This window comes from Mesocricetus auratus, unplaced genomic scaffold (assembly GCF_017639785.1).
Source record: "Mesocricetus auratus isolate SY011 unplaced genomic scaffold, BCM_Maur_2.0 Super-Scaffold_100011, whole genome shotgun sequence".
Classification (NCBI taxonomy): Eukaryota; Metazoa; Chordata; class Mammalia; order Rodentia; family Cricetidae; genus Mesocricetus; species Mesocricetus auratus.
Genome location: NW_024429195.1, coordinates 71,927,081 through 71,952,637, shown reverse-complemented (window position 1 = coordinate 71,952,637; position 25,557 = coordinate 71,927,081). Strand labels below are relative to the sequence as shown.

Below are 25,557 nucleotides of genomic sequence, written 5' to 3'. Positions count from 1 at the left end.
ATTCTATGCTTCAGTTGCCAGAGTTGCTAATCAAACTCCAACCTCAGGATCAAGAGGGGCTAGAGGTTGAGTTAATAACCAATGGCAGTGATTTAATCAATCATGCTTAAATAATGGAACTTCCATAAAAATCTTAAATTTGGAAATTTTGAGAGTGTCTGAGTTGTTGAACACTTCCATTACTTGGTAAGGAGTCATATTCCAAGTTCCACTGGGACAAGAGCTTCTTGCCTTAACCCCCTCTTCATTGGCTGTTCATTTGTATCCTTTTATAGTAAAATGTTTCTCTGGGCCCTTTGAGCCCTTACAACAAGTTTCTGAACCAGATGGTTGTGGGAATCCTTGACTTGACATTGGACAGAAGTTTGGAAAACTTAGGTATTGCAGTGACAAAGACTGGGAATCACCAGTCTCCTTCTCCAAACATGTCTCTGAAGATTGGAGCCTGTCATCAGATACTCAAATAGAGGATAAATTTGATCAAGGGATAATGACCCTCTGGAGAGAGGCTTGGGATCATCGTTAGAGCCATTCGGAAAATCACCCATCATGAGGCTGAGGTTTAACAAGACCAGTCTAGACAGAAAAAGCTTGACCCATCCCCATACAAACACAGGCACCTCAGAAAAGGTCACAAAGGCAAAAAGAATGAGACAAGCAAGAAGGAACAGGTGCAGACCTACTGTGCCTTCTCCCATTATTTCAACTCCTTCACTGTCTCTGCAAAGTGAAGACTATAGATTCAAAATCTGACCCCGCTCCAAGGACAGATCACAAAGCCATCATGATGGAGTATTAGTGTGGTACGTCAGAAATAATCAGATTGATCCCTGTGGACTTTCAAGAGTCCAAGACTCTCCTCTCCATAGTGACATCATTGTCATTAGCATCACTCTATTTTGGTGGTTTCCTAAACTGTACTTAGCTGACTTTCTCAGGGCAGTTTTCCAGTAGAAAGGACAACCACCACACTGAGGACAGAAGATGATGCTCAGGCTCTCAGATCTGACCTGCTGAGCCATATAGGCGAGAGAAACTAGTAAATAAAATAGATTCAGATGTGCTTTGTGTTTTGTTTTACAGTTTCTTCCAGTATGTTATTAGTTTTTTAATAGCTGAGTTCTCTGTCAAAGAGACAGCTGTTTTTATTCTGAGACATACAAGCCTGAAGAGAAAATGAAAGCACAGTAACTTGGAACCTCAGTTCTATCCTGTGCTAGAATCAGCTCTCTGCCTCCTTCCATGCATGTCTGACTTACCCTGTTTGCCTGTTTATCTGAAGCCGCAGTCTTCATTTTGGATAGTGTGTCTTTGTACTAATGACTAAATGGGAATTCCTTATGTCTAGCTCCTTTCATATTCATTTATCTTTTACCAGAGATTAGCTTTTACATATAGCATCTTTAACATTTTTCAGGATTCTGGTTTTCCTCAATCAGTTGCATAGGCCACAGGGTACAGTAGCAGCTGTTCTTGTATGACTTACTACTGCCCCTCCATCTGGAAGAATGCTGGCTCCATCCTTTGTGCCACAGTTAATGACTTTTTTTTCTGAATTGTGCTTCTGGTATTCTCTAGATTTCTGTGTTAAAACAATTGTTATACACAAGATGATATTTCTTCCTTGTCATTCTTTAGCCAGACTGTCACAGAACCTTGAATTTTTCCTGAGGATACTTCTAATGAGGATAAGTAGAGGTTGAATATTAACTTCTTTATGAAAATGCTTTGCACTGGAAGTATTTCAGATTTGCTTGTATGAAAATGAAGTATCTTAGAGGAGAACAAAGCCTAAACATGAAATTAATTTATATTTCATATACACATTATGCATTTAACCTAAATGTAGTTTGTATGTGGAGTTTTTCGTTGGGACCATGGGTCAGCTCTGCCCTTCCAGCCTGTGCCCAAAAACCACACAGAGACTTATTTATTATTAATGCTTAACCTATAGCTTAGACTTGTTTTTAACAAACTCTTACAACTTAAATGAACCCATTTCTATTTATTTACTTGCTGCCACATGGCTCATGGCTTGGTACCTCATTTTGTACATGTCCTGCTTCTGCTGCATCTGGCTGGTGACTCTCAAGACTCTCATGACTCTGCCCTTCTTCCTCCCAGCATTCTCTATTCCCGAAAGTCCTGCCTAGCTTTTGGCAAGTCAGCTCTTTTTTAACCAATGATAGTAATACTTATTCATATTGTATTAAAATGATTGTTCCACGGTAGTTTTATGTAGTATTTTAAATAATTCTGTGCATTGGACAGTTTGTTGTGAAATTTTATGCTTTCCTTATCCCTTTCTATTTAGTTTCTCTTTAGACAGGATCTTGTATAGCCTAAGCAGGCCTCCAACTCATGATCCTCCTGTTCCAGTCTCTCCATTGCTGGTATTATAGGCTTATATTACCAAGCTTGGTGAATTTTTTTTACTTGTATCATGTTGGTACTCAAAAAGTGTAAGATTTTGGAACATGCTAGATTTTAAGAGTAGGGGAGTTCACCTTGTATTTTTTTTAAGTTAAAAGTCATTCAGTTTTCTCCTTGTTTATTATGTTTATTTTATGTGTATGAGGGCTGCATGTATGAATGTGCACCACATGTGTGCAGTGCCCATTGAGTTGCACATTGCTGTGAGCTACTTTGTAGGTACTGGAAACTGAACCCTACTTCCCTGCAGGAGTAGCAAGTGCTCTTATGTGCTGAACCATCTCTCCACCCCCAGTTTGCCCATTGTTATCTGGTATGTTTGCTTAATCTCTTTCCAGCACAGAAAATGAAATATTCATCTTAAATCCTCCTTTGAGGACCATGTTTATGAAGAGTTTGGAATTCCCTTGTAACTTCAGTTTCCTGTTGTGATTTACTACTTGTCCCAATTTCCTAATTTATGTGAGAGCAAAAACTATAAATAAATGTGTGCAGTGTGTAAATAAGGAAATAAAAAGAACTGTGGATTAACTGGTCAGTCTTTTTAAGTGTAAATATTTTAAAATATAAAATAATGAAAATATGATTAAAATTGTGTGAAACACAATAGCAAAAGCAAAAACTGAAGAAAACTAAAACTCAAATTTCCTGTAATTGTGTCTTGCTGTAGTAATCATTATTTGTGCTTTGAAGTGTTTCTTTTTAATGTTTTTGTTATATAGATCTTTTATAATTATAATGCATATACATATTGTATTATAAGGAAACAATATATATGTTATATACATATATATGTATACACACATGCACACACCCAAATACACATATGCACACATGCGCATGAGGTGGATCTCAATATGTAACCAAGGCTGTTGTGTAACTTGCAGTAACCCTACCTCAGCCTCTTGTGTGCTGTAATTTCAGCTATTTTATACTTTCTAATATAATTTTAATGTTTTAACTGGTAAATTTAGGTAAGCAGGGGCTCATTTTAGATTTGGTATTTACATCAAGTTTACTGACCATATGAAGTACATAAATAAGGAAACAAAAAGGAATGTGGACTATCTGATGCCTTATTTTATTTTGGATTCCTTTTTTTTCTTCATTTTTTTAAAATTTATTTTTCAGATTAAATTTAGATTAGAAACAAGGTTGCTTCACAAGTCAGTTCCGGGTCCCTCTCCGTTTCCCTCCTCTCCTCCCGTGCCCTCCCCCAACCCCCCATTATCCCCTTATTTCCCCAGGGAGGGGGAGGCCCTCCATGGGGGTGTCCATAGTCTGTCATTTCATACAGGGCAGGGCCTAGACCCTCCCCCAAGAGTTCAGGGTGAGAGTACATCTCACATTGTTGGGTGGGAGTCCAAAGTCCGTGTGTATACTGGGGATGAGTACTGATCTGCTGCCCAAGGCTCAATAGATTACCTAGGCCTCCTCACTGACACCCACATTCAGGGGGTCTTGATCAGTCCCATGCTGGATTCCCAGGCTGATGCCTGGGATTCAAGAGTTAATCTTTGTCAGGTCAGCTGTTTCTGGGGGTTAAACCAGCCCAGTCTTAATCCCTTTGGTCATCAGTCCACCCTCTCTGTTACTGGCTTTCTTGAGTTCAGCTCAGTACTTAACCGTGGGAGTGTGCCTCTTCTTCGATCAGCCACTAAATGAAGTTTCCCAGACTCTCTGGCCATAGGATTGTAGGCTGGCACTCCCCAGATCTATGTCTAAAATCCATATATGAGAGAGTACATGCCATGTTTTTCTTTTTGTGACTGCATTACCTCACTCAGGATGGTTTCTTCTAGTGTCATCCATTTGCCTGCAAATCTCAGGATTCCATTGTTTTTTTCTGCTGAATAGTACTCCATTGTGTAAATGTACCACATTTTTTCTATCCACTCTTCAGTTGAGGGGCATCTAGGTTGCTTCCAAGTTCTGGCTATTACAAATAATGCTGCTATGAACATAGTGGAACAGACATCCTTGTTGTATGAATGGGCATCTTTTGGATATATGCCTAAGAGTTGCTGGGTCTTGTGGTAGGTTTATTCCCATTTTTCTGAGGAATCTCCATACTGATTTCCAAAGTGGCTGAACCAGTTGGCACTCCCACCAGCAATGGAGGAGTGTTCCCCTTTCACCACATCCTCTCCAGCATAAATTGTCATTGGTGTTTTTGATTTTAGCCATTCTGACAGGAGTGAGATGGTATCTCAGCGTTGTTTTGATTTGCATTTCCCTGATAGCTAGGGATGTTGAACACTTTCTCAAGTGCCTCTCAGTCATTTTAGACTCCTCTATTGAAAATTCTCTATGTAGTTCTGCAGCCCACTTTTTAATTGGATCCTTTGGTGTTTTGGAGACTTGCTTCTTGAGTTCTTTGTAAATTTTGGAGATCAACCCTCTGTCAGATGTGGGATTAGTGAATACTTTTTCCCATTCTGTGGGCTGCCTTTTTGTCTTGCTGACTGTGTCCTTTGCCTTACAGAAGCTTCTCAGTTTCAGGAGGTCCCATTTATTAATTGTTGATCTCACTGTCTGTGCTAGTGGTATTATGTCAAGGAAGCTGTCTCCTGTACCAATTCGTTCAAGGGTACCACCCACTTTCTCTTCTAAGAGGTTTAGTGTGGCTGGATTTATGTTGAGGTCTTTGATCCATTTGGACTTAATTTTGTGCATGGTGATAAACATGGATCGATGTGCATTCTTCTACATGCCAGCCTCCAGTTATGCCAGCACCATTTGTTGAAGATGCTTTCTTTATTCCATTGTATATTTTTAGCTCCTTTGTCAAAGATCAGATGTTATGTGTGTGGGTTAATATCTGGGTTTTCAATTCGATTCCATTTGTCTACCTGTCTATTTTTGTGCCAATACCAAGCTGTTTTCAGGACTATAGCTCTATAATAGAGCTTGAGGTCAGGGATGGTGATGCCTCCGGACGTTGCCTTGTTGAACAGGGTTGTTTTGGCTATCCTGGGTCTTTTGTTTTTCCCTACAAAATTGATTATTGTTCTTTCAAGGTCTGTGAAGAATTGTGCTGGGATTTTAATGGGGATTGCATTGAATCTGTAGATTGCTTTTGGCAGGATTGCCATTTTTACTACATTGATCCTACCTATCCAAGAGCATGGGAGGTCTTTCCATTTTCTGAGGGCTTCTTTAATTTCTTTCTTTAAAGACTCAAAGTTCTTGTGATACAGGTCTTTCACTTGTTTGGTTAGTGTTACCCCAAGGTATTTTATGCTGTTTGTGGCAATTATAAAGGGTGATGTTTCTCTGATTTCTTTCGCAGCCCTTTTATCATCTGTATATAGTAGGGCTACTGATTTTCTTGAGTTGATCTTTAGCCTGCCACTTTGCTGAAGGTGTTAATCAGCTGTAAGAGTTCCCTGGTAGAGTTCTTTGGGTCATTGATGTAAACTATCATACCATCTGCAAACAGTGAAAGTTTGACCTCTTCCTTCCCAATTTGTATCCCCTTGATCTCCCTTTGTTGTCGTATGATAATGGCTAGAACTTCAAGTACCATGTTGAAAAGGTATGGAGAGAGTGGACAGCCTTGTTTTGTTCCTGATTTTAGAGGAATTGCATTGAGTTTCTGTCCATTTAGTTTGATGTTGGCTGTTGGTTTACTGTATATAGCTTTTATTATGTTTAAGTATGTCCTTGTTATCCCAGATTTCTCCAAGACCTTTATCATGAAGGGGTGTTGGATTTTGTCAAAGGCTTTTTCAGCATCTAGTGAGATGATCATGTGATTTTTGTTTTTCAGCTTGTTTATATGGTGGATTACATTGATGGATTTTCGTATGTTGAACCATCCCTGCATCCCTGGGATGAAACCTACTTGATCGTGGTGAATGATTTTTTTGATGTGTTCTTGGTTCTGATTTGCCAGTATTTTATTGAATATTTTTGCATCAATGTTCATGAGGGATATTGGTCTGAAGTTCTCTTTCTTAGTTGTGTCTTTGTGTGGCTTGGGGATCAAGGTTATTGAAGCCTCATAGAAAGAGTTTGGCAAAGACCCTTCTGCTTCTATTGTGTGGAATACTTTAGGAAGAATTGGTATAAGCTGTTCTTTGAATTTCTGGTAGAATTCTGCACTGAGGCCATCTGGACCTGGACTTTTTTTGGTTGGGAGACTTTTGATGACTGCTCCTCTTTCCATAGGTGTTATATGTCTATTTAAATTGCTTATCTGTTCTTGATTTAGTTTTGGCAAGTGATAGCTATCCAGGAAGTTGTCCATTTCCTTTAAATTTTCGAATTTTGTGGAGTACAGGTTTTCAAAGTATGACCTGATGATTCTCTGGATTTCCTCAGAGTCTGTTGTTATGTCCCCCTTTTCATTTCTGACTTTGTTAATTTGCATGTTCACTCTCTGCTGTTTGGTAAGTTTGGACAAAGGTTTGTCTATCTTGTTGATTTTCTCAAAGAACCAAGTCTTTGTTGCATTGATTCTTTGTATTGTTTTCCTAGTTTCTACTTTATTGATTTCAGCCCTCAATTTGATTATTTCCTGGCGTCTACTCCTCCTGGGGGAGTTTGCTTCTATGTGTTCTAGAGCTTTCAGCTGTGCTGTTAATTCTCTAGTATAACTATTCTCCAGTTTCTTCATGTGGGCACTTAGTGCTATGAACCTCCCCCCGTAGCACTGCTTTCAAAGTGTCCCATAGGTTTGGGTATGTTGTGTCTTCATTCTCATTGAATTCTAGGAAGTCTTTAACTTCTTTTTTTTATTTCTTCTTTGACGCAGGAACGGTGCAGTTGAGCATTATTCAATTTCCATGAGTTTGTAGGTTTTCTGAAATTTGTGTTGTTGTTGAATTCTAATTTTAAAGCATGGTGGTCTGATTAGATGCATGGAGTTATTCCAATTTTTTGTAGCTGCTGAGGTTTGATATGTTGCCAAGTATGTGGTTGATTTTTGAGAAGGTTCCATGTGGTGGTGAGAAGAAGGTATATTCTTTTTTATGTGGATGAAATGTTCTATAGATATCTGTTAATCCCAGTTGGGTCATTACTTCTATTAGACACTTTGCTTCTTTGTTAAGTTTCTGTCTGGAATTCCTGTCTAGTGGTGAGAGTGGTGTGTTGAAATCTCCCACTATAACTGTGTGGGGCTTTATATGTGATTTAAGTTCTAATAATGTTTCTTTTACAAATGTGGATGCCTTTGTATTTGGGGCATAGATGTTCAGGATAGACACTTCATCTTGGTGGGTTTCACCTGTGATGAGTATGTAATGACCTCCATCTCTTTTGATTGATTTTATTTTAAAGTCTAGTTTGTTAGATATTAGGATTGCTACCCCTGCTTGTTTCTTGGGTCCATTTGATTAAAAAATTTTTTCCCAACCTTTAACTCTCAGGTAATGTCTGTCTTTGAGGGTGAGGTGTGTTTCTTGTATGCAGCAGAAGGAAGGGTTATGTCTTCGAATCCATTCTGCTTGCCTGTGTCTTTTTATGGGTGAGTTAAGGCCATTAATGTTGAGGGATATTAATGACCATTGATTGCTCATCCTTCTTCGATTTGCAATGGTTGTTGTTGGTGGAATTTCACCTCTTTGTTCTTTTGGCTGTTGGTAGAGAGGGATTCTCTAATGCCTATGTTTTTCTGGTTCTAGTTAGCTTCCTTGGGTTGGTGTTTTCTTTCCAAAACTTTCTGAAGGGCTGGGTTAGTGGGTACATATTGCGTGAATCTAGTTTTGTCATGGAATATCTTGTTTTCTCCATCTATAGTGATAGAGAGCTTTGCCAGGTATAGTAGTCTGGGCTGGCATCCGTGGTCTCTTAGTGTTGGTAGAAAATGTATCCAGGACCTTCTGGCTTTCAGAGTTTCCATGGAGAAGTCAGGTGTAATTCTGATAGGTCTGCCTTTATATGTTACTTGACCTTTTTCCTTAGTTGCTCTTAATATTCTTCTTTATTCTGTATATTTGGCGTCTTTATTATGTGGCGAGGGGACTTTTTTTTGTGGTCCACTCTATTTGGTGTTCTGTAAGCTTCTTGTACCTTCATTGGCATGCTTTTCTTAAGGTTGGGAAAGTTTTCTTCTATGATTTTGTTGAATATGTTTTCTGTCTCTTTGAGGTGGTTTTCTTCTCCTTCTTCTATACCTATTATTCTTAGGTTTGGTCTTTTCATGGTGTCCCATATTTCCTGGATGTTTTGTGTTAGGGATTTGTTGGACTTAAGGTTTTCTTTGGTTGATGAATCCATTTTTCCTAGTGTATCTTCAACACTTGAGATTCTCTCTTCCATCTCTTCTATTCTGTTGGTAATGCTTGTATTGGTAGTACCTGACTGTTTGCCCAGCTTTTCTATTTCCTGCCTTTCTTCAGATTGTGTTTTTTTTTATTGTCTCTATTTCAGTTTTCAACCCTTGCAGTGTTTGCATTGCTTCTTGCAATTTTCAGTTCATCTTTTCATCCATTTGTTGCCTTTTATGTATTTTTTGGTTTGTTCTTTCTTCCATTTCTTGCATTTTTTGGTTTGCTTTTTCTTCCATTTCTTGCATTTTTTGGTTTGTTTCTTCTTCCATTTCTTTCATTTTTCCTTTGTTTTTTCTTCCATTTCTTGCATTTTTTGCTTTGTTTCTTCTTCCATTTTCTGCCTTTTTTGGTATGTTTCTTCTTCCATTTCTTTCATTTTTTGCTTCGTTTTTTCTTCCATTTCTTGCATTTTTTGCTTTGTTTCTTCTTCCATTTCCTGCCTTTTTTGTTTTTTTTCCCAATTCTTGCATTTTTTTTTTGGTTTGTTTTTTCTTTCATTTCTTGCATTTTTTGCTTTGTTTTTCTTCCATTTCTTTGAGGGATTTTCCTATATCCTCTTTTAGGGCCTCTATCATTTTCATGAAAGTGCTTTTAAGGTCGTTCTCTTCTGCTTCGTTCGCATTGGAATGTTGGGGTCTTGCTGGTGTTGAGTCTCTAGAATCTGGTGATGTCATATGTGTTTTTCTGTTGCTGAGTGTGTGTTTGTATTGTCTCTTTCCCATCTCTTCTTCTAGTGGGTGCAGAAAGAGCCCCTTACTGGTCTGGTGGTTAGGGGACCAGAGTTCCCTTTTGGTGGGTGCTAGCAAGTCCAATAATCTGGTTGTTCTTCTGTTCCTTGTCCTCGTTCTGATCCTGCGGCCGGCCAGAACAGCTGCTCCCCTGGTCTCCCTGGCTTCTCTGGTTTCCTGGTCTCGTTGGTGGGAGAGAAGTCCTGGAAACTGGGGTGTTTCGCTCCAGCAGGGATTGGAAGCTCTGTGCAGTTCCCAGGCGATCCCCAGGCACTGGAACACAGGCCCAGAAGCAGGGCCTGTTGTACCTGATGCCGCCTCCAGAACAGCTGCTTCCCTGGACTCCCTGGCTCCTCTGGTTTCCTAGTCTCCCTGATGTCTTATTTTAAGTATGTTTTTGTGTGTTGAAGAAAACTTTTAGTGAATTGGTCTCAGTCTTGGGTGCCTGTACATTTCTGCAGTGATTTCTAACAAAGAAGCAGCATTGAACAGCGATTTGGAACCACATAGTTCCATTCCAGTGAAAGCATTTCCCACTATTTGTTAGTCATGTGCCTTTCTTTAGTCTTGGATAAAGTGGGGAGCTTGCAGTCCCCCCCCACCGTCTGTGGGTATCTGAGGACAATTTTATTATTGAGTTAGTTCTTGTACTTTGAATCTCTTTTTAGTGTTTTACTAGGTTTCAAATTAATTTACTGTAACATGTAGCTATTAATAAACAATAATGTTAAGGGAAAAGTACTGCTGGGGGCACAAAAGACATTTAATTTATGAGATGTATTCTTGGTGGTATCGTAGCAAGTGTTGGAGATAGACTGGTAATGGTGGTCTGAATGATAGACGAATGGGTAACTAGATAGATGATTTGAGTAGCATGTTATTCCACTCCTGCATTTAGAGTCTATGTAGTGAAGAGAGCACTGCAAGAGGAATCAAGATCAGCATTTTAGTTCTGCTTCTCTTGTGGTTTTTTCTGTTTGTTGTTGCTGTAGTTTTGGTAGTGGTTGTTAACAGTCATAGCAAGTGTCATAAGCAAGTCACTTAGCAGCTTTAAATATTTTCTCTATAGAGACAAGTTGTTTCACCTGTCACAGAGATATCATTATGACTAAATCCACTATGAAAGTGGATTGAAGGTTATGAAATACTGTAGTTAAAAAGAATGAAAATTGAAAAATGCATGTGTAGAGATCCTGATATGCAGAGAATGAAGGTCAGTATTCCAGAAGAGACACTGTTGGTACTGCTGGCTGTTCTGAATCATTGTTTATTATGTTGCACAGCTTATGAATATATTCACATGTATTTTTTTTCTCCTCTCTGTTTCAGACCCCTGGGAGAGTTGGCTCTCAAGGTTCTGATTTAGATTCATCAGCAACTCCTATAAATACTGTGGATGACAATAATGAAAGTTCCTCAGAGGTATGAAAATATAGTAGAGAATAAAATTCACTGTTAAAATTAGCAAATATTTATAGTAATGATTGGAAACTTAAATTATGTTCACAGGGAAATTTCTCATAAGTTGTATTATTAAAATGTGAGTTATAGTTATACAAATATACCAACATTTAGTTGTAATATTGAAAAACTACATGTTAAGATTGAAACTTGAAATATTACTAGTTTATCTTTTATGTTGTCACCCCAATTTAATGAAGAATATTTTAGTCTTTTTTTTTTAATTTTTCTAGGCAGGTTTCTCTGTGTAGCTTTGTAGACCAGGCTGGCCTCAAACTAACAGAGATCCACCTGCCTCTGTCTCCTGAGTTCTGGGAATAAAGGCATGTGCCACCACCACCTGGCATATTTTAGTCTTTTTATAAAGAACTTACACATAATGTGTATGTGTGCACCATCATAAACCATGTTAATTAAGCATTAGAAGTTGTGCCATAGTTTTTGTAGCATTTTATGTTTTCATTTCTGACCAGTTAAATTTTATTTTATCTTTGTTAGCTTACTAAAAACTAGTGAAAATGTGAATAGGCCTGATTTCAGTTACAGAGTCTTTTAAGTTTATTGCTATTTTTATTTTTAAGAAATAGAGATAAAGAAAACCTGTGGTTACCATCACTTAAATGTTAAGGTAAAAGCCTTAAATGTTAAGTTAATCTTCCAAGCCCAAGAACAAAGCAGGGTGCCTGCTGTCCACTATTCTACTAAATACCACACTGGTGTATATGCTGCCTTGCTGTCTGCCCCTTTCTCCCTTCCCTTTTCCCTCTGAATGGATCTTGCTTGTGTAGAATGTTTTTTCCACATGTATTGACGTTTTGATGGGAAATTTTCCTTTGTACATGCATTTAAAGTACATGCATTAAAAATAATACTGCTATACCTTTGTATTCTTAGGGTATTTGTATTCTCACTTGACAATGGCTAGAGCAAAGTAACCATATAGCAAATGTGTTTTAATGAAAGACTAGATGATAGGGTGGACATTTACCATCAACAGGTATGTAACAGCAGAGTAAAGCATACTCTACCTTTAGTGGCCAAAAGAAAGCAAAACAAACAAGAGTCATCTTTTAAAGAAGTGCTGTTCTGTAGTTCTAAGAGTTGGGACTTGGGTGTCTGGAAGATAACTCTTTGACCAGTTAAAAAAAGGTGAATTTGTGTTTCTTGCTTTTATCCTCTGGATAATTCGCTTAAGGGATATAAACAAAGGAATAATGGAATTTGGAGAGATACCTCAGCTGGTAAAGTACTTTCAAGGAGGAACTGAGTTCCATCACAAGAATATTAAATAAAATTGAAGTCATGCATGCTTGTAAATCCAGCACTAGGGAAGACAGGCAGTCCCAAGAGTATGCTGGAGAGCCAGCAAAGTCTGAGTCTGCATGGCGAGTTCTAGGCTAGTGAGAGACCTTGTCTCAAAAAAGAAAAGAAAAGAGGCAATGATGAGGAATGACACCTAAGGTTCTCTTCTGATTTCCACATACACTTGCACATACATGTATGTGTACCCACATACATGTACCACACATGCACCCCTACACATACACGCATGCTAATTACAAGCACACTCACATGCACAGAATAATGATGGTGGAACTAGATAATGTTTACCAAATGTTTCCTTTGTACTGGGTAATATGTGCATTTTCCATGTTGTGTTAGCTTCTCATCACCTGAAATTAAATAAGAAAAGAGAGAAATGTCGTAGTGTTGCGTTGCTGTGAAGAGACACCATAATCAAGGCAACTCTTACAAAAAATCATTTAATTAGGACCTGCTTATATAGTTTTTGAAATTTAGTCCTTTTTCATCATGGCAGGGAGCATGGTGGCATGAAGGTAGTTATGGAAGCTGAGAGCTCTACATCCAGATCCTCAAGAAGCAGAGAGGGAGAGAGAGAGAGAGAGAGAGAGAGAGGGAGGGAGGGAGGGAGGGAGGGAGGGAGGGAGGGAGGGAGGGAGGGAGGGAGGGAGGGAGGGAGGGAGGGAGGGAGGGAGGGAGGGAGAGACAGACAGACCAACTGACCGACCAACCGACCTGGTTTGGGTCATTGAAATCTCAAAGCCCACCCCTGGTGACACACTTCCTTCAACAAAGCCACACCTACTCCAACAAGACCACACCTTCTAATCCCTGTCAAGTAGTGCCACTTCCTGATGAGTAAGCATTCAAATATCTGAGCCTATGGAACCATTCTTATCCTAATAAAAACAAACTAAAAGTTGTTATTTCACAGGGTTTCATCTGCCCATTGTGTATGAAAAGATGTGTAACTGCTATTGACTTGTCGGAACATTACCAGGAAGTACATGCTGAACAAGAGACAAGAGGACAGGAACTTCTTAGTGACTCCAGTGTGACTGTGGGTCCTCTATATTTTGTTTTGGCAGCTTGGTTCTGGGTTGCTCAAAATAGCTTTGTTTTCCCTGTCCTGGTGTTGGTTCCCCTTTGTGCTGGAAGGGAATCTGGACTGCTTTAATCATGCATGCTTAAGAGAAGAATCAATAAGGTAAAGGCTCTGGGATAGTCTGCTTTGTCTCTCCTATTGTTTCCAGCTGCCCTGTTGTGAATTTGTAAATGAATGTAAATGCTTAATATGTTTACATACATTTTGCCATGAAACTTGAAATTTAAGTGGTATTTTAGTATTTGTAGGATTATCTATTATTTATGTGTTATTAATGAATTATCAAAGCATTTAAGTTAAAATGGTTCTTGCATAGAAAAGGGTATGAACAGCATTTGAACCTGATTCTAAGACTGTTTCCATCTTTGTTTTGCTCTACTGGAGATGTTGAAATGCACATCATCACACGTAGTGACAAGTAAAACGTTCCTCCACAGCACCAGTTCCCATCGTTCCTGAGAACTTTAATACAGTTCCTCATGTTGCAGTGACCCCTAACCATAACATTATTTCATTGCTACTTCCTAACTGTAATTTTGCTACTCTTATGAATCATAATGTAAATATCTGTATTTTCCAATGGTCTTAGGCAACCTCTGGTGAAAGGGTCATCTGACCCCTAAAGGGGTTGTGACACACAGGTTGAGAACCACTGCTCTATAGTGTTGGGCTGGTGCATATCTAAGGCTGGGTGGGCAAAGTTTTAGGGGAAATTATTTTTAGGCTGGAAAGAATTTCTCTGATAATCTTGCTAATATGTTTCTTTTTAAAATTTGGTATTAAAACAAAAAAAGCATAACTTTTTTTTTCTTTTTGGTTTTTTGAGACAGGGTTTCTCTGTATTGTTTTGGAGCCTGTCCTGGAACTCACTCGGTAGACCAGGCTTGGTCTTGAACTCACAGAGATCCACCTGCCTCTGCCTCCCGAGTGCTGGGATTAAAGGCGTGTGCCACCACCGCCCCGCAAAAAAAGCATAACTTCTTTAGTTCTTTTACATATCTCATAAATGAATGAAATTTGGTACTATGAAAGCCTATGAAGTATGACTGTTTTTCTATGAAGCAATCATATGTAAAAAAACAAGCAAGTAAACTCACTTAACATGTTAATGCAGTACTTTACGTAGAGCAGATATTGTAGTTGTAAAGGAGAGAAAAGATAAAGTGGGCACATCAGCAAGTCTGTATGATAGATGTTATGTGTGAAAAGGACAGATGGCTAATTCAGGTGGGGGCAGTCAGAAAAGAGTTCACAAGAACGCTTACATTGGTAAATGTGGGATGGCACAGGCTAACTGATTGAAGCAGGGCAAGCAAAGATGGAGGCAAAGGAGGTTTAGACATATGTTCAGTATGTTGTCAGTTGTCTAGTAGATGAGCCAGGTTTTCTTCTTTGTATTTAAGTGGAAGTGACAGTCTCAGGAACTTGCCATGTAAGAGCTTCCCTTATGACCTAAAAGGACCCTGTTCAACAGGAGTACCTTGACTTTCAAGTTAGGGTAAGTTCCTAACTGCATTGGATCCAAGAGAGGATTGCAGATAGCATTCTTGAACAAGGAATTTATTGCTTTTAATCTTAAACTAGTGTTTGAAATTTGATGACAAATTTGGAAAGATGTAGTTGGCTATTTTTAGCACTTTTTAGTGAATATTTCCCTGTTTGTGTGTCTAGCAAACTTGGTGCCTTGAGTATAGTTTAAAAAAAAGGTCTCATATTGAGATTTAGTATCTAATTCCATGAGCTAACAAGTTCACTTGCTATATTCATGGGCAATTAGTAAAAGCTAATTACATTTTAAAATGGGTATTGTAGCTTTGATAACCTTTTTTATTACCCACTATAACATTACTATATATATCATACTAATTATTTTTTACAAATGATTTTGAAATGTAAAACAAAGTAAAAAAGTAGGTATAGGAATTAAAGAGTCTTGCTGGAATTAAGAGCAGAAGATACTAATTGACTAATTAAATACTTATACTGTTATGACTCATGCAAAGTTTAATTACAATTAAGAAGGTGATTAAATATATGTACTTTACAAAGATTTAACAGCTTTGCCAAAATTTACTTAAATATTCAAAATCTAATCACAGGAACAGTTCATGCATTTGGAATATTGCTTGTAAAGTTTTCTCGTAGGAACAAATTAGTTCTTTCTGAGGTACTAACCTGGTATGTAGAAGTTTTAGAGGTACAGTGGTACACCTCAATGTCGTCATTAATCTTCTGACATGCATGGGTATCTAGAATCAAAACTCTTGATTAGAGACAACAGTTAAAAATCTATGGTTCACACATGTAATCCCAGCGTTCAAGAGGCTGAGGCCTATAAGTTTAAGGCCAGTCTCATCGACAGTGTGAGAATTTGTCTCAACAATAACACAAGCAACAACAACAACAACAACAACAAAAAAAAACCTAAAAATGTACAGGGTAAATAATGTAATAGGGGTGTAGTTTTTGAGGAACACTTTATAACTTGCTTATTAGTTATTAGTAGAAGTTATGATACAAATAAGAAATGTGGCAAGGACTCTTTCTCCAAAAGGAAAGTGAGTTCTGAGTAGCTATCGTGGGGAGAGCAATGCACTGCTTGAATGAGCATACTCATGGACATGGTGATCTTTACAGGGAAGTGTTTTAGACTTTATAGAATGAAGAAAGGATGGCCATTCCCACATCCCCATAAAGCAAACCCTAGTTTCATAGACTCTTCAAAGTCATAATTTCCTTTCTCGTTGCTTACAATGCAGATGTGTCCTGAACCACCACCCTCATATGCATTCTGTTTCACCTTTGCATCTGAAATAGAGGATATTTTAGAACTGCATGCTCTTACTTAACGCAATACAAGTTTATTTATCCCAACCAAATTAGCAGAATCATGTAAACATAATTACTTCATGAGGTATTCATTGATATTTTATCTTTGATTCAGTGAATTTAAATATTTTAGAATATGATGTACCCCTGCAAAATAGATTGCATGGGGATATTCTTATAGTTTAGAGTAATGGATAGGTTGGATTGGTAGAATCTGGGAGTGTTTTCAGAATTGACATTCTTTGGTAGTTTTTAAAAGAGTAAGGCAGCCTTGGAGCTCTTTGTGGGAGTACATGGGTGTGCAAAGTGTGGGTAACTATTTCTTTATTATTCATAGAAAACCTGGCAAATTTTCAGAGATTAAAATTTGAGTGAGACTTCTTTTGTATATTGATTATGCTGAAATAAAATAAAATATAATACTTTGTATGCTAGTAATAATTTATATTCTTCTCAGACAAATAATTCTTAAAGAACCATGAGAGTGTTAATGAGAGTTCTTGTAGCCTTTTACTTGCTCATACAGTTTACAGTTAAATAGTTGTACAGTGGTAAATTTAATGACATTTGTTTAATAATTGATTCAGTTCCATGAAAAGATACTTTTCCATGTGTGTCATTGATCTTTTGTGTGTGTGTGGGCTGGGGCTATATTTTACCATTTGAGTCTTCCACAGAACTATTTTTATACTCAAAATGATAAGTAATACCTGTTGACTCAAGTCACTGTGAAGTTAGAGGATAAAAGGACCTGTTTTAAGGGTTAGGTCATCACATTCAAGAGGTAGTATAATGTATTGGAAACATAGGGAAAGGCCGGCAAAATTATATCTTAGTCTTTTAGCTTTTCTGAATTTCCTGTCCTACAAAATAGGGGTTGTAATACAGTAAATAAATAGGCCTGAGCTTTAAATGAGATTGTGTAGGACATATGGATCCAATAGAAAAATAGTTTTTCATATTCTAGCTACCTCTAACAGTTAATCTGTAAGGATGCTTCTCAGATGTTTTTGATGACACCCACTGTAATAAATATGTTGTTTACTGTTAGTAAAATAAACTCTCATATATTCTACTGTGGAATAATAAAGTTACAACCTAGTATGTTGACTTTAGTATTCATTCCTGAATTGTAACCCAAACACAGAAAACATGGGTCTAAAGCAGCATCTTGAACACCACTATTGATGATTGTCTCAATCATGTATTACATGTTATATTAGCTTTGGACTTTTATAATGTTAGCTTCTGGCTAGCAGGTTTTATTTTATTTATTTGTTTATTTTGAGGTAGGGTCTCATGTAGCCGGTGTTGGTCTTAAATGCATTATGTAGCAGAGGATGACTTTGAACTTCTGAGCCTGTTGCCTCTGCTTTCCAAGTGCTGAGATTACAGGTGGGTACCATCACGTAGTTAATGGTATTCTCTGATTACAGCACTTCTCTAATAGAGCTTTGTGTGAGACACTTACAGTCTTGATTTTTTCCCTTGGTGACAAGATTACTTCATAATATTACTTTTTTCCCCTAGTCCTATGAAATAGATTAGGACAAATGTTACTTAACTAATGGGCATATACAGAGAGTGGAAGATTGTGGTGGAAATTGTTCTCAGCTAATCTAAAGTAGAGTCAGTGTTCAGAAGGCAGAGGCAGGTGGATCTCTGAGTTCAAGGCCAGCCTGATTTACATAGGGAGTTCCAGGCCAGTCAAGGCTATGTAGTGAGACCCTATCTTAAAAAGAAAAAGGAGGAGGAGGAGGAGGAGAACTGATGTCTCACATTAGAATTCATTTCTTTGGCTATTAGTTAATACAACCTAAAAAATGGCCGTGTTTTGTGAAAATACCTTTCTTTGCTTGATATGAATTGGGGCATAACATTATAAATTACAGTTTATTTAATTACATTTGATCATATTTCATAAATGCAAAGTGTTATTCTTCAAAATTAAATATTTAAAAATCTTTTTTTGTGTTTCTTTTTATAGGGCTTCATATGTCCCCAGTGTATGAAAGCTCTTGGCTCTGCAGATGAACTTTTCAAACACTATCAGGCAGTTCATGATGCTGGTAATGACGCAGGTCATGGTGGAGAGGCTGATCTTGCTTTGACACGGTACAGCATGCTGGTTTGGAAATGTGATATTGTCATGGAACGTGCATGTGCTGTAATCGCTATGTGAAGATTTATTACTTTCTGAAGTGTTCTCATGTTACCTAATTTGGAGTTGTCCTCATGCAGCATGGTCTCCCTCCCTTGTCTAGCCTGTCTTGCTTACCTTCTTGTCAGTTGGAGTTTAGGTGAGAGTACCAGAATGTGAGAAGGAACAGAAGCAAGTCAGTGATAGTACAGCCAAGTGAGTGAAGGGAGAGTGAATGGTGAGGGGCAGATTGTGCACACTTCATAGTCCTGCAGACAGCATTAGATTTTATGCAAACTGTACTAGGGAAGTTGATAGAAGATATTTTGTTTCTGATCCAGGCACTTGACAATTACCTGATTATTTTCATGAGAATTGTTCTTATTTGTAAAGCATGTGCTTTAAGAATGAAATTGTTTTTCGAAAGGCTTCAGTTTTTTGGTTTTTTGAGACAGGGCTCTCTGTGTAGCTTTGGAGTCTATCCTGGCACTCACTCTAGACCAGGCTGGCCTCAAACTCACAGAGATCTGCTTGCCTCTGTCTTTCTGAATGCTGGGATTAAAGGCATGCACTATCATCACCTGGCTGAGGTGACGCTGCAACGATAAACGGCACACTTACTGAAAGTAAAACTAAGTATTTATTGTAGAAATTACTCACAAGATACCAAACAAGTAACCCAGATGAGCCCAGTAGTTTTCCGCCGCCGAACTGGAAGCCGAAAGCTGGAAAAAGATACCAAGACTTCCGTTGTTCAGTCTTTTATACTATTCCCCCCCCCCCCCGTAACGCCCCTAGCCATGCCCAAAAGTGGGCCTGGCTAGTGATGTAGTTGACCGCTTATGTCCGTATACATCTTTATGTCCGTCCGTATATGTCTTTAGTCATGCCTAAAGTGGGTATGGTTAGTGGTGTGGTAAACCGCTCTTTTATTATCTCATCTGTATGCGCCTCTAGTAACATTGTTTTCCTCCTACACTGAGGCTTCAGGATTTTTAGAGTACTTGAGGAAGCTGTAACATTAATAGATAGTTACTGTTTATGACTTGTAACTAAGAGATGTTTCCTCTCCCATGCACATTTAGAGATGACATAACACTACTCAGACAAGAGGTCCAAGACCTACAGGCCTCACTTAAGGTAAGAAAACATGGTAATGCTTGTTTATTCAGAGTTTCAGATTAAAAACTTTTAAAATTTACTAATTAAAATCTTTTTTATTAGGAAGAAAAATGGTACTCAGAAGAATTAAAGAAAGAATTAGAAAAATATCAAGGGCTACAGCAGCAAGTAATTGCATTTTAAATTCTTGAAGCATGCTTAGTAGTTGTTTGTTTTCATTGTTGAAAATTGAGCTTTATATTCTTTTGTAAGGGGCTTTATATAAATGACTTCCTAATTGATTTCCTTGTTTAATAGTTTATTAGATAGCCTGTATAATTTTAATGAATAGAAGCAAATATGGAAAGCAAAGACACGGCTTCTTAAACATGTTTCATTAAGAATTTGTTATGCCAGGTGTGATACCACATGTCTGTAATCCCAGCACTTGGAAGGTTGAGGCCAGAGACTGTGAGTTAAGGACAGCCTAGACTCCATAACAAGACCCTCTTTCAAAAAGGGACCGGTGTGTGTGTGTGTGTGTGTGTGTGTGTGTGTGTGTGTGTGTGTGTGTGTGTGTGTGTGTGTGTAGAGGTGGCTCAGCTACTAAATATGCTCGGTGCATTTGCAAAGGACCCTGGTTCAGTTCCCAGCGTACACATTAGGCAGCTTACAACTGCTTGTAACTCCAGGACTGGAGGATCTGCATCTATAATTAAAAAAAATTGTCTGTCTGTCTATAAATCATCTATCTATCTATCTATCTATCTATCTATCTATCTATCTATCTATCATCTATCAATCATGTCTGTCTGTCTGTCTATCTATCTATATATCCATCCATTCATCCATCTATCTATCCTTCCAAAGCGGTGTGTGTGTGTGTGTGTGTGTGTGTGTGTGTGTGTGTGTGTGTATGTGCATTGTTTTAAAAAAGAATAGGCAGTTTTTTAAAAATCAAGCTTATGTTATTCTATTTTTTGGCAATATATTTAAGTGGCTAAAAAATTTAGCTCAAACCAAAATATTGGCCTGTACTTCCACATTCATCCCACTGAAAGTGTATAAGGACAGTAACAATGGAGTGCCCTATTTTTGTGATAACAAGTCCTTCTTGGAATTCCCTTCAAGACTTGCCTGGTGCGTTTTCACTCTAAACTTTTTTTTCCAATTAGATAGTATATTCTGAAATACCAATAAAATATAATAAACACATTTGCTAGCCACAGTGGCTTATTACAATTATCAAATCTTAAATACTATATACAATTGTATATCAGTGGTATCACAGTAGTTTTGTTTTACTGGGATCATAAATAAGCATGGACAATACATGATGTCATTTTGTCACTGGATCCTAGAAGTTTCTGCTTCATTATCTTCAACACCTAGGTACCTTATCAAATGTGATTTTATGTAAAAGTCTACCAGTTATATTTTAGAAAGAAAAAGAATAATGAATTTTTGTAAGTACAGAGATAGTCTTTGTTTTTAAAAATAAAGTAGATGTCCTCCAACAGCCTTTGTAAGTGATTCATAATCTGCTTACATAGTATCTCAGCACATTGTAACTTTTGGCTAGCATTTTCCTTTTGCAATTTAATCTTTGTACCAAGAATTACTATCTGGATTGAAAAGGGGAGAAACAAGCAGTGAATAAAAAGATACCAGTCTTGTTACTGTTTAAAGGGGCTTTAGTATTAGTCAGTATTTATAGTTCACTTGCCTGTCTAACATGGAAACTACTGCATTTGAGATGACTCTGTGTGTGTGTGTGTGTAACAAGGTCTCAATTATTTAGCCAAGCTGAGGCTAGCCTTGAATTCCTGATCCTTCTGCCTCTGTCTTCAGAGTGCTGGGATTATAGGCATGTGGAAGTGTATTGTATTTCATTAGTTTAAATAAATTCTCAATAGTGTAAGTTATAACTTGTCTTTGCAGCAACTTTCCATTTGGAAACAAATGCATTTCAAATACTGATGAGTATTAGCAGTCAATATGTCTAAAACTAATGGGAAGTGAAATTAAAAAAATGGTTTATTGGGAAATCCTTTATTCTTTGAGATGGGTTTAACCCTTTAAAATATAAAAACAATGTATAAGAGATACTAATTTTTGTTTCTAGTTCAGGATAGCGTTGCCCTTAAGGATTACAATCTTTGTTGTTTGTTTTCTATTTTTATTTATTTGTTTGTTTGTTTGTTTTGGAGACAAGGTCTATACATAGCCCTGGTTGTTCTGGAACTCACTATGCAGACCAAATTAGCCTCAAACTCTTAGAGGCTTTTCTTCCTCTGCTTTTGCCTCTGATGGGATTAAAGGCATGTACCACTATGCTGGGTTTTCTAAGGGTTAAAATGTTTATTACTATGCTTTAAATTTATAGTGTGTGTGCATACATGCATATATGTGGGTTCCTTCTTTTTTTTTGGTGTTTGGAGACAGGGTTTCTCTGTGGCTTTGGAGTGTGGGTTCCCTCTTATATGTAGAGGTCATACTTCAAACAAATCTTACAGGGAATACACTCAATAGATGGCTTACATTAACCATCCAGTCAATGCCACAACTACTAAAATCTATTAATAATTTCTCAGCTGTTGTAGAATCACATTAAATTAGGTGTACTTTATGAATGGTTTCTTAAGAGTGATGCTTTCCAAAGAGAGTTGTGATGAAAAGGATCCCTTACTAAGAGCACTTCAGGTGTTGATGCCAGCAGCTTACATATGGAATATGACAGAGCTGATACTGTATTCTGGAGGTGGCAGGGAGTTCTGTTATTAATTTATTACTGATGTTATGAAATTCTGGCTGTCAATTAATGCATAACACTAAGAGTTTTAGAAGAATATAAAAAGTTCTTGGACTGGCCAACTGCAGTGAAATTATGCTCGCCATCTAATGACACCTTATAGATCCAAAAGTAGAAGAACCCTCAGATTCTTCTACTTAACCTTACAGACGTGGCAATTGTACTGTTTATTTATGTGTTCTGTTTTAATTAAGGAGGCTAAATCTGATGGATTGGTGACTGATTCATCTGCAGGTAATTAAAGACAATTTTTTTCAGTTTTCTTTTCCTTCTTTTTCATTCTGTGTTTTATTTAATACCTGATAAAGGAATTTGATATTTATAATTGATGTTTGTGAAACAATAAAAATATTGTTTATGCTTTGGGTTTAGGTAGTTACCTGTGTCATAATTTAGTCAGTTAACTAGTTCATTGTATTCTGAAGTTAAGGATAAGCTTCTGGAATATTACTACAATTTGATTGCTTAAAGAAAATTCAAGTCTATATTAGGAATGATATATCTGTGCCTCTTGAAGTAAATGATGAGACTAGCATTTTTGTAGCTGCTGTGATGTGGATGGGTGCTCTGTGAATAATCCAGATTAAATTGGAGATTATATGTTATATTTAAGGAATTTATGTAAGAATGAAGTGGTAGTACTAGGCATTGACTGCACACTTTTATTAATGTGTTTTACAGCCACCGTTGTTCTAGATTCACTTTATAACTTTGTCTGAAACACAATATATTTTAAAGTGGCTTTGATGGTCCATGTCTGTGATCCTAGCACTTGGAAGACTGAGAGAGGCAGGAGAAACACAGGTTCTCTTCTAGCTTTTAGTTGTAAAGATTTGAATTTTAAAAGGCAAAAGCAAATTTCTGAACACATATTTGTAGATATTGTAGGCTGTTATTTTTATTTATAAATTATGTTTTTGACTTGTGCTCTAAATGAATTGCATATGCTCCATATTTTGAAATGTGAAAATATTCTTATAATTAGAATTGGATTCACATTGGTTATCTATGCCACTACATGATTGTGATATAATAAAAAATTAGCATATGTAACTGACATTACATTTAACACATTGCTATGCTCTCTTTTAGAACTAAACTCTTTAGAACAACAATTAGAAGAAGCCCAAACAGAAAATTTTAATATTAAGCAGATGAAAGATCTATTTGAACAGAAAGCAGCCCAGCTTGCTACTGAAATTGCAGGTATATTAAATCTGAATTTTTTAGCCAATCAATAATTCTTACTATCTTTTCATCATTATATGCCCAAGAAAACCATCTACTATTTTAAGTGTGATAAAACATTTGTTGTAGGCTGTGGAAGTTATTAATGGACTTTAATAATAGGAGTTTCTGTGTAAATTATTTTGCTTGTCCTTCAATGGTTTTTTTTGGTAGATTCTTCTTGAAATTTAAAAGAAGATACATTTTCTTTTTTGATAATTAAGAAGTAACTTCTAAAGTAAATTAATTATACAACATATTAAAGAGTTTATACTTGGTTATACTATCAATTATTCATACTGTATTGTTTAAAAATTATGTGCTTTTTGGTAAAATAATATAAGCATGTATGTTAAAATGCTCAGTAGTATAGTATTAGGTGGAATTTAACGTAATCATTCAGTATATTTATGGGTACGTAAGGAATGTAAATTGAACTTAAGTGTGTATAAGCTTGCAGATAAATATATGGGAATTTTAAAACTTTCCTTCAGAGTTAATATTATGCAACTAATATTTGTATTGCTATCTTTAATTAGATATAAAGTCAAAATATGATGAGGAAAAGAGTCTCCGAGAAGCTGCTGAACAAAAAGTGACACATTTGACTGAAGAATTAAACAAACAGACAACTGTAATTCAGGATCTGAAAACTGAACTGGTAATTTAGGAACATTTATTATAATGTTAATTTATAGCTTCCTAATTAAGATGAACTATATATGATTGCCTAGGATATTTAAAGCTTTGAGTTGATTATACAAAAGAAGAAATATTTAAAAAATAGTTTCATGAGCTGGAGGCAATAAAATTTTTCTAATATCCTTCCACCTACATACACTCTATAATTTTTAAAAAGAAAAAAGATGTTATGAATGTTGTGCATTTAGCTCCTTTAAATACTATTGTTTCTGTCTAGATGTAATTGTTCTGTTTTTTTAAGTATTTCTTATACCCACTTCTATGGTGCTCTCATTTCTTCCTACCTTATTTGTTCCATTGAGACAGTATCCCACTATGTTTCCTTGGCTGGCCTGGAACTTGATATGTAGACAAGTCTGGCCTCCGACTCATAGAGATCTTCCTGCCTCTGCTTCCTGAGTGCTAGGACTAAAGGCATACATCACTATACCAGATATTTCCTCACACTTCAATTATATAATTCCATGTAGTTTTCTTGTTTTCATTTCAAATTCTACAAGTATAAAATTCAAGTCATCATATTTCTTCCCTGATTGTATATATCAGTGGTACCATGTTCTCCTTAGGCTTTACCACCTTAGACCTGTCTTTGGCATCTTTCTTTATGTGGCACTCGGTAAATACATGGATGAAATACTGAATCACAAGCATCTGGCTGAAAACCCAAAACAGGCTTGCATCTTTTCTTCTCTTTCCATGCTAGGCAGGAGCTCCCCCAGCTAGAGCACTTCTTATGTTCACTGCCACTTTCTCAGGGTAGAGATGCACCATGTGTCAGCCATTGTCGTCATTAATGTGCACAGGTTGTTGGGGAAGGCAAAGAAGATGAACTGATAAGGGTACTTGTGAATTTGTTAGAGTGCAGCTTGTTACTGTTAAATAGAAGGTAAAGGCAGGGTTAAGCTATTGGGCGATGGTATCAGTGTTTGAAGTTTGGAGTCTAAAAATTGAAAATAATTGTTGTTTTCATTTTTATCTCTTTTGGGTGAATTATAGAATGCATATTATTTTAGATTTTTAACCTCAATATTTAATTAAAATATGTTTTGCAGCTTCAGAGACCTGGTATTGAAGATGTTGCTGTATTAAAGAAAGAACTGGTCCAAGTTCAAACACTAATGGATAATATGACTTTGGAACGTGAGAGAGAATCTGAAAAACTCAAAGATGAATGCAAAAAGTTACAATCAGAATATGCTAATTCAGAGGTAATGAAAACACTCAGAGAGGAATGTTTATATAATAGATTGCTGTTTTACCTAATAAATTATATATATATATATATATATATATATATATATATATATATATAGTTAAATAAGGTTAGTTGGTGTTGATTGACTTTATCTTAATTTCTTAATTTGATAGGAGCAAGCAAAATATGTTAGCAATTTTGTTTTGGAAAAGTATTTAGAAATAATTTCTTCTTTCTTTTTGGT

General features: G+C 36.8%; 1 protein-coding gene across 1 annotated transcript in view; it reads left to right on the top strand.

Annotated features, from left to right (window-relative positions):
* Eea1 (early endosome antigen 1) overlaps window positions 1-25,557 on the top strand; it is a 103,889-nt gene that overhangs the window by 21,030 nt on the left and 57,302 nt on the right. Inside the window, exons 2-9 of the mRNA XM_013111903.3 lie at window positions 10,769-10,861; window positions 18,124-18,251; window positions 19,362-19,416; window positions 19,501-19,566; window positions 22,384-22,423; window positions 23,282-23,395; window positions 23,956-24,077; window positions 25,171-25,326. Coding sequence (XP_012967357.1) covers window positions 10,769-10,861; window positions 18,124-18,251; window positions 19,362-19,416; window positions 19,501-19,566; window positions 22,384-22,423; window positions 23,282-23,395; window positions 23,956-24,077; window positions 25,171-25,326 — 774 coding nt within the window. The remainder of the gene's footprint in view (window positions 1-10,768; window positions 10,862-18,123; window positions 18,252-19,361; window positions 19,417-19,500; window positions 19,567-22,383; window positions 22,424-23,281; window positions 23,396-23,955; window positions 24,078-25,170; window positions 25,327-25,557) is intronic.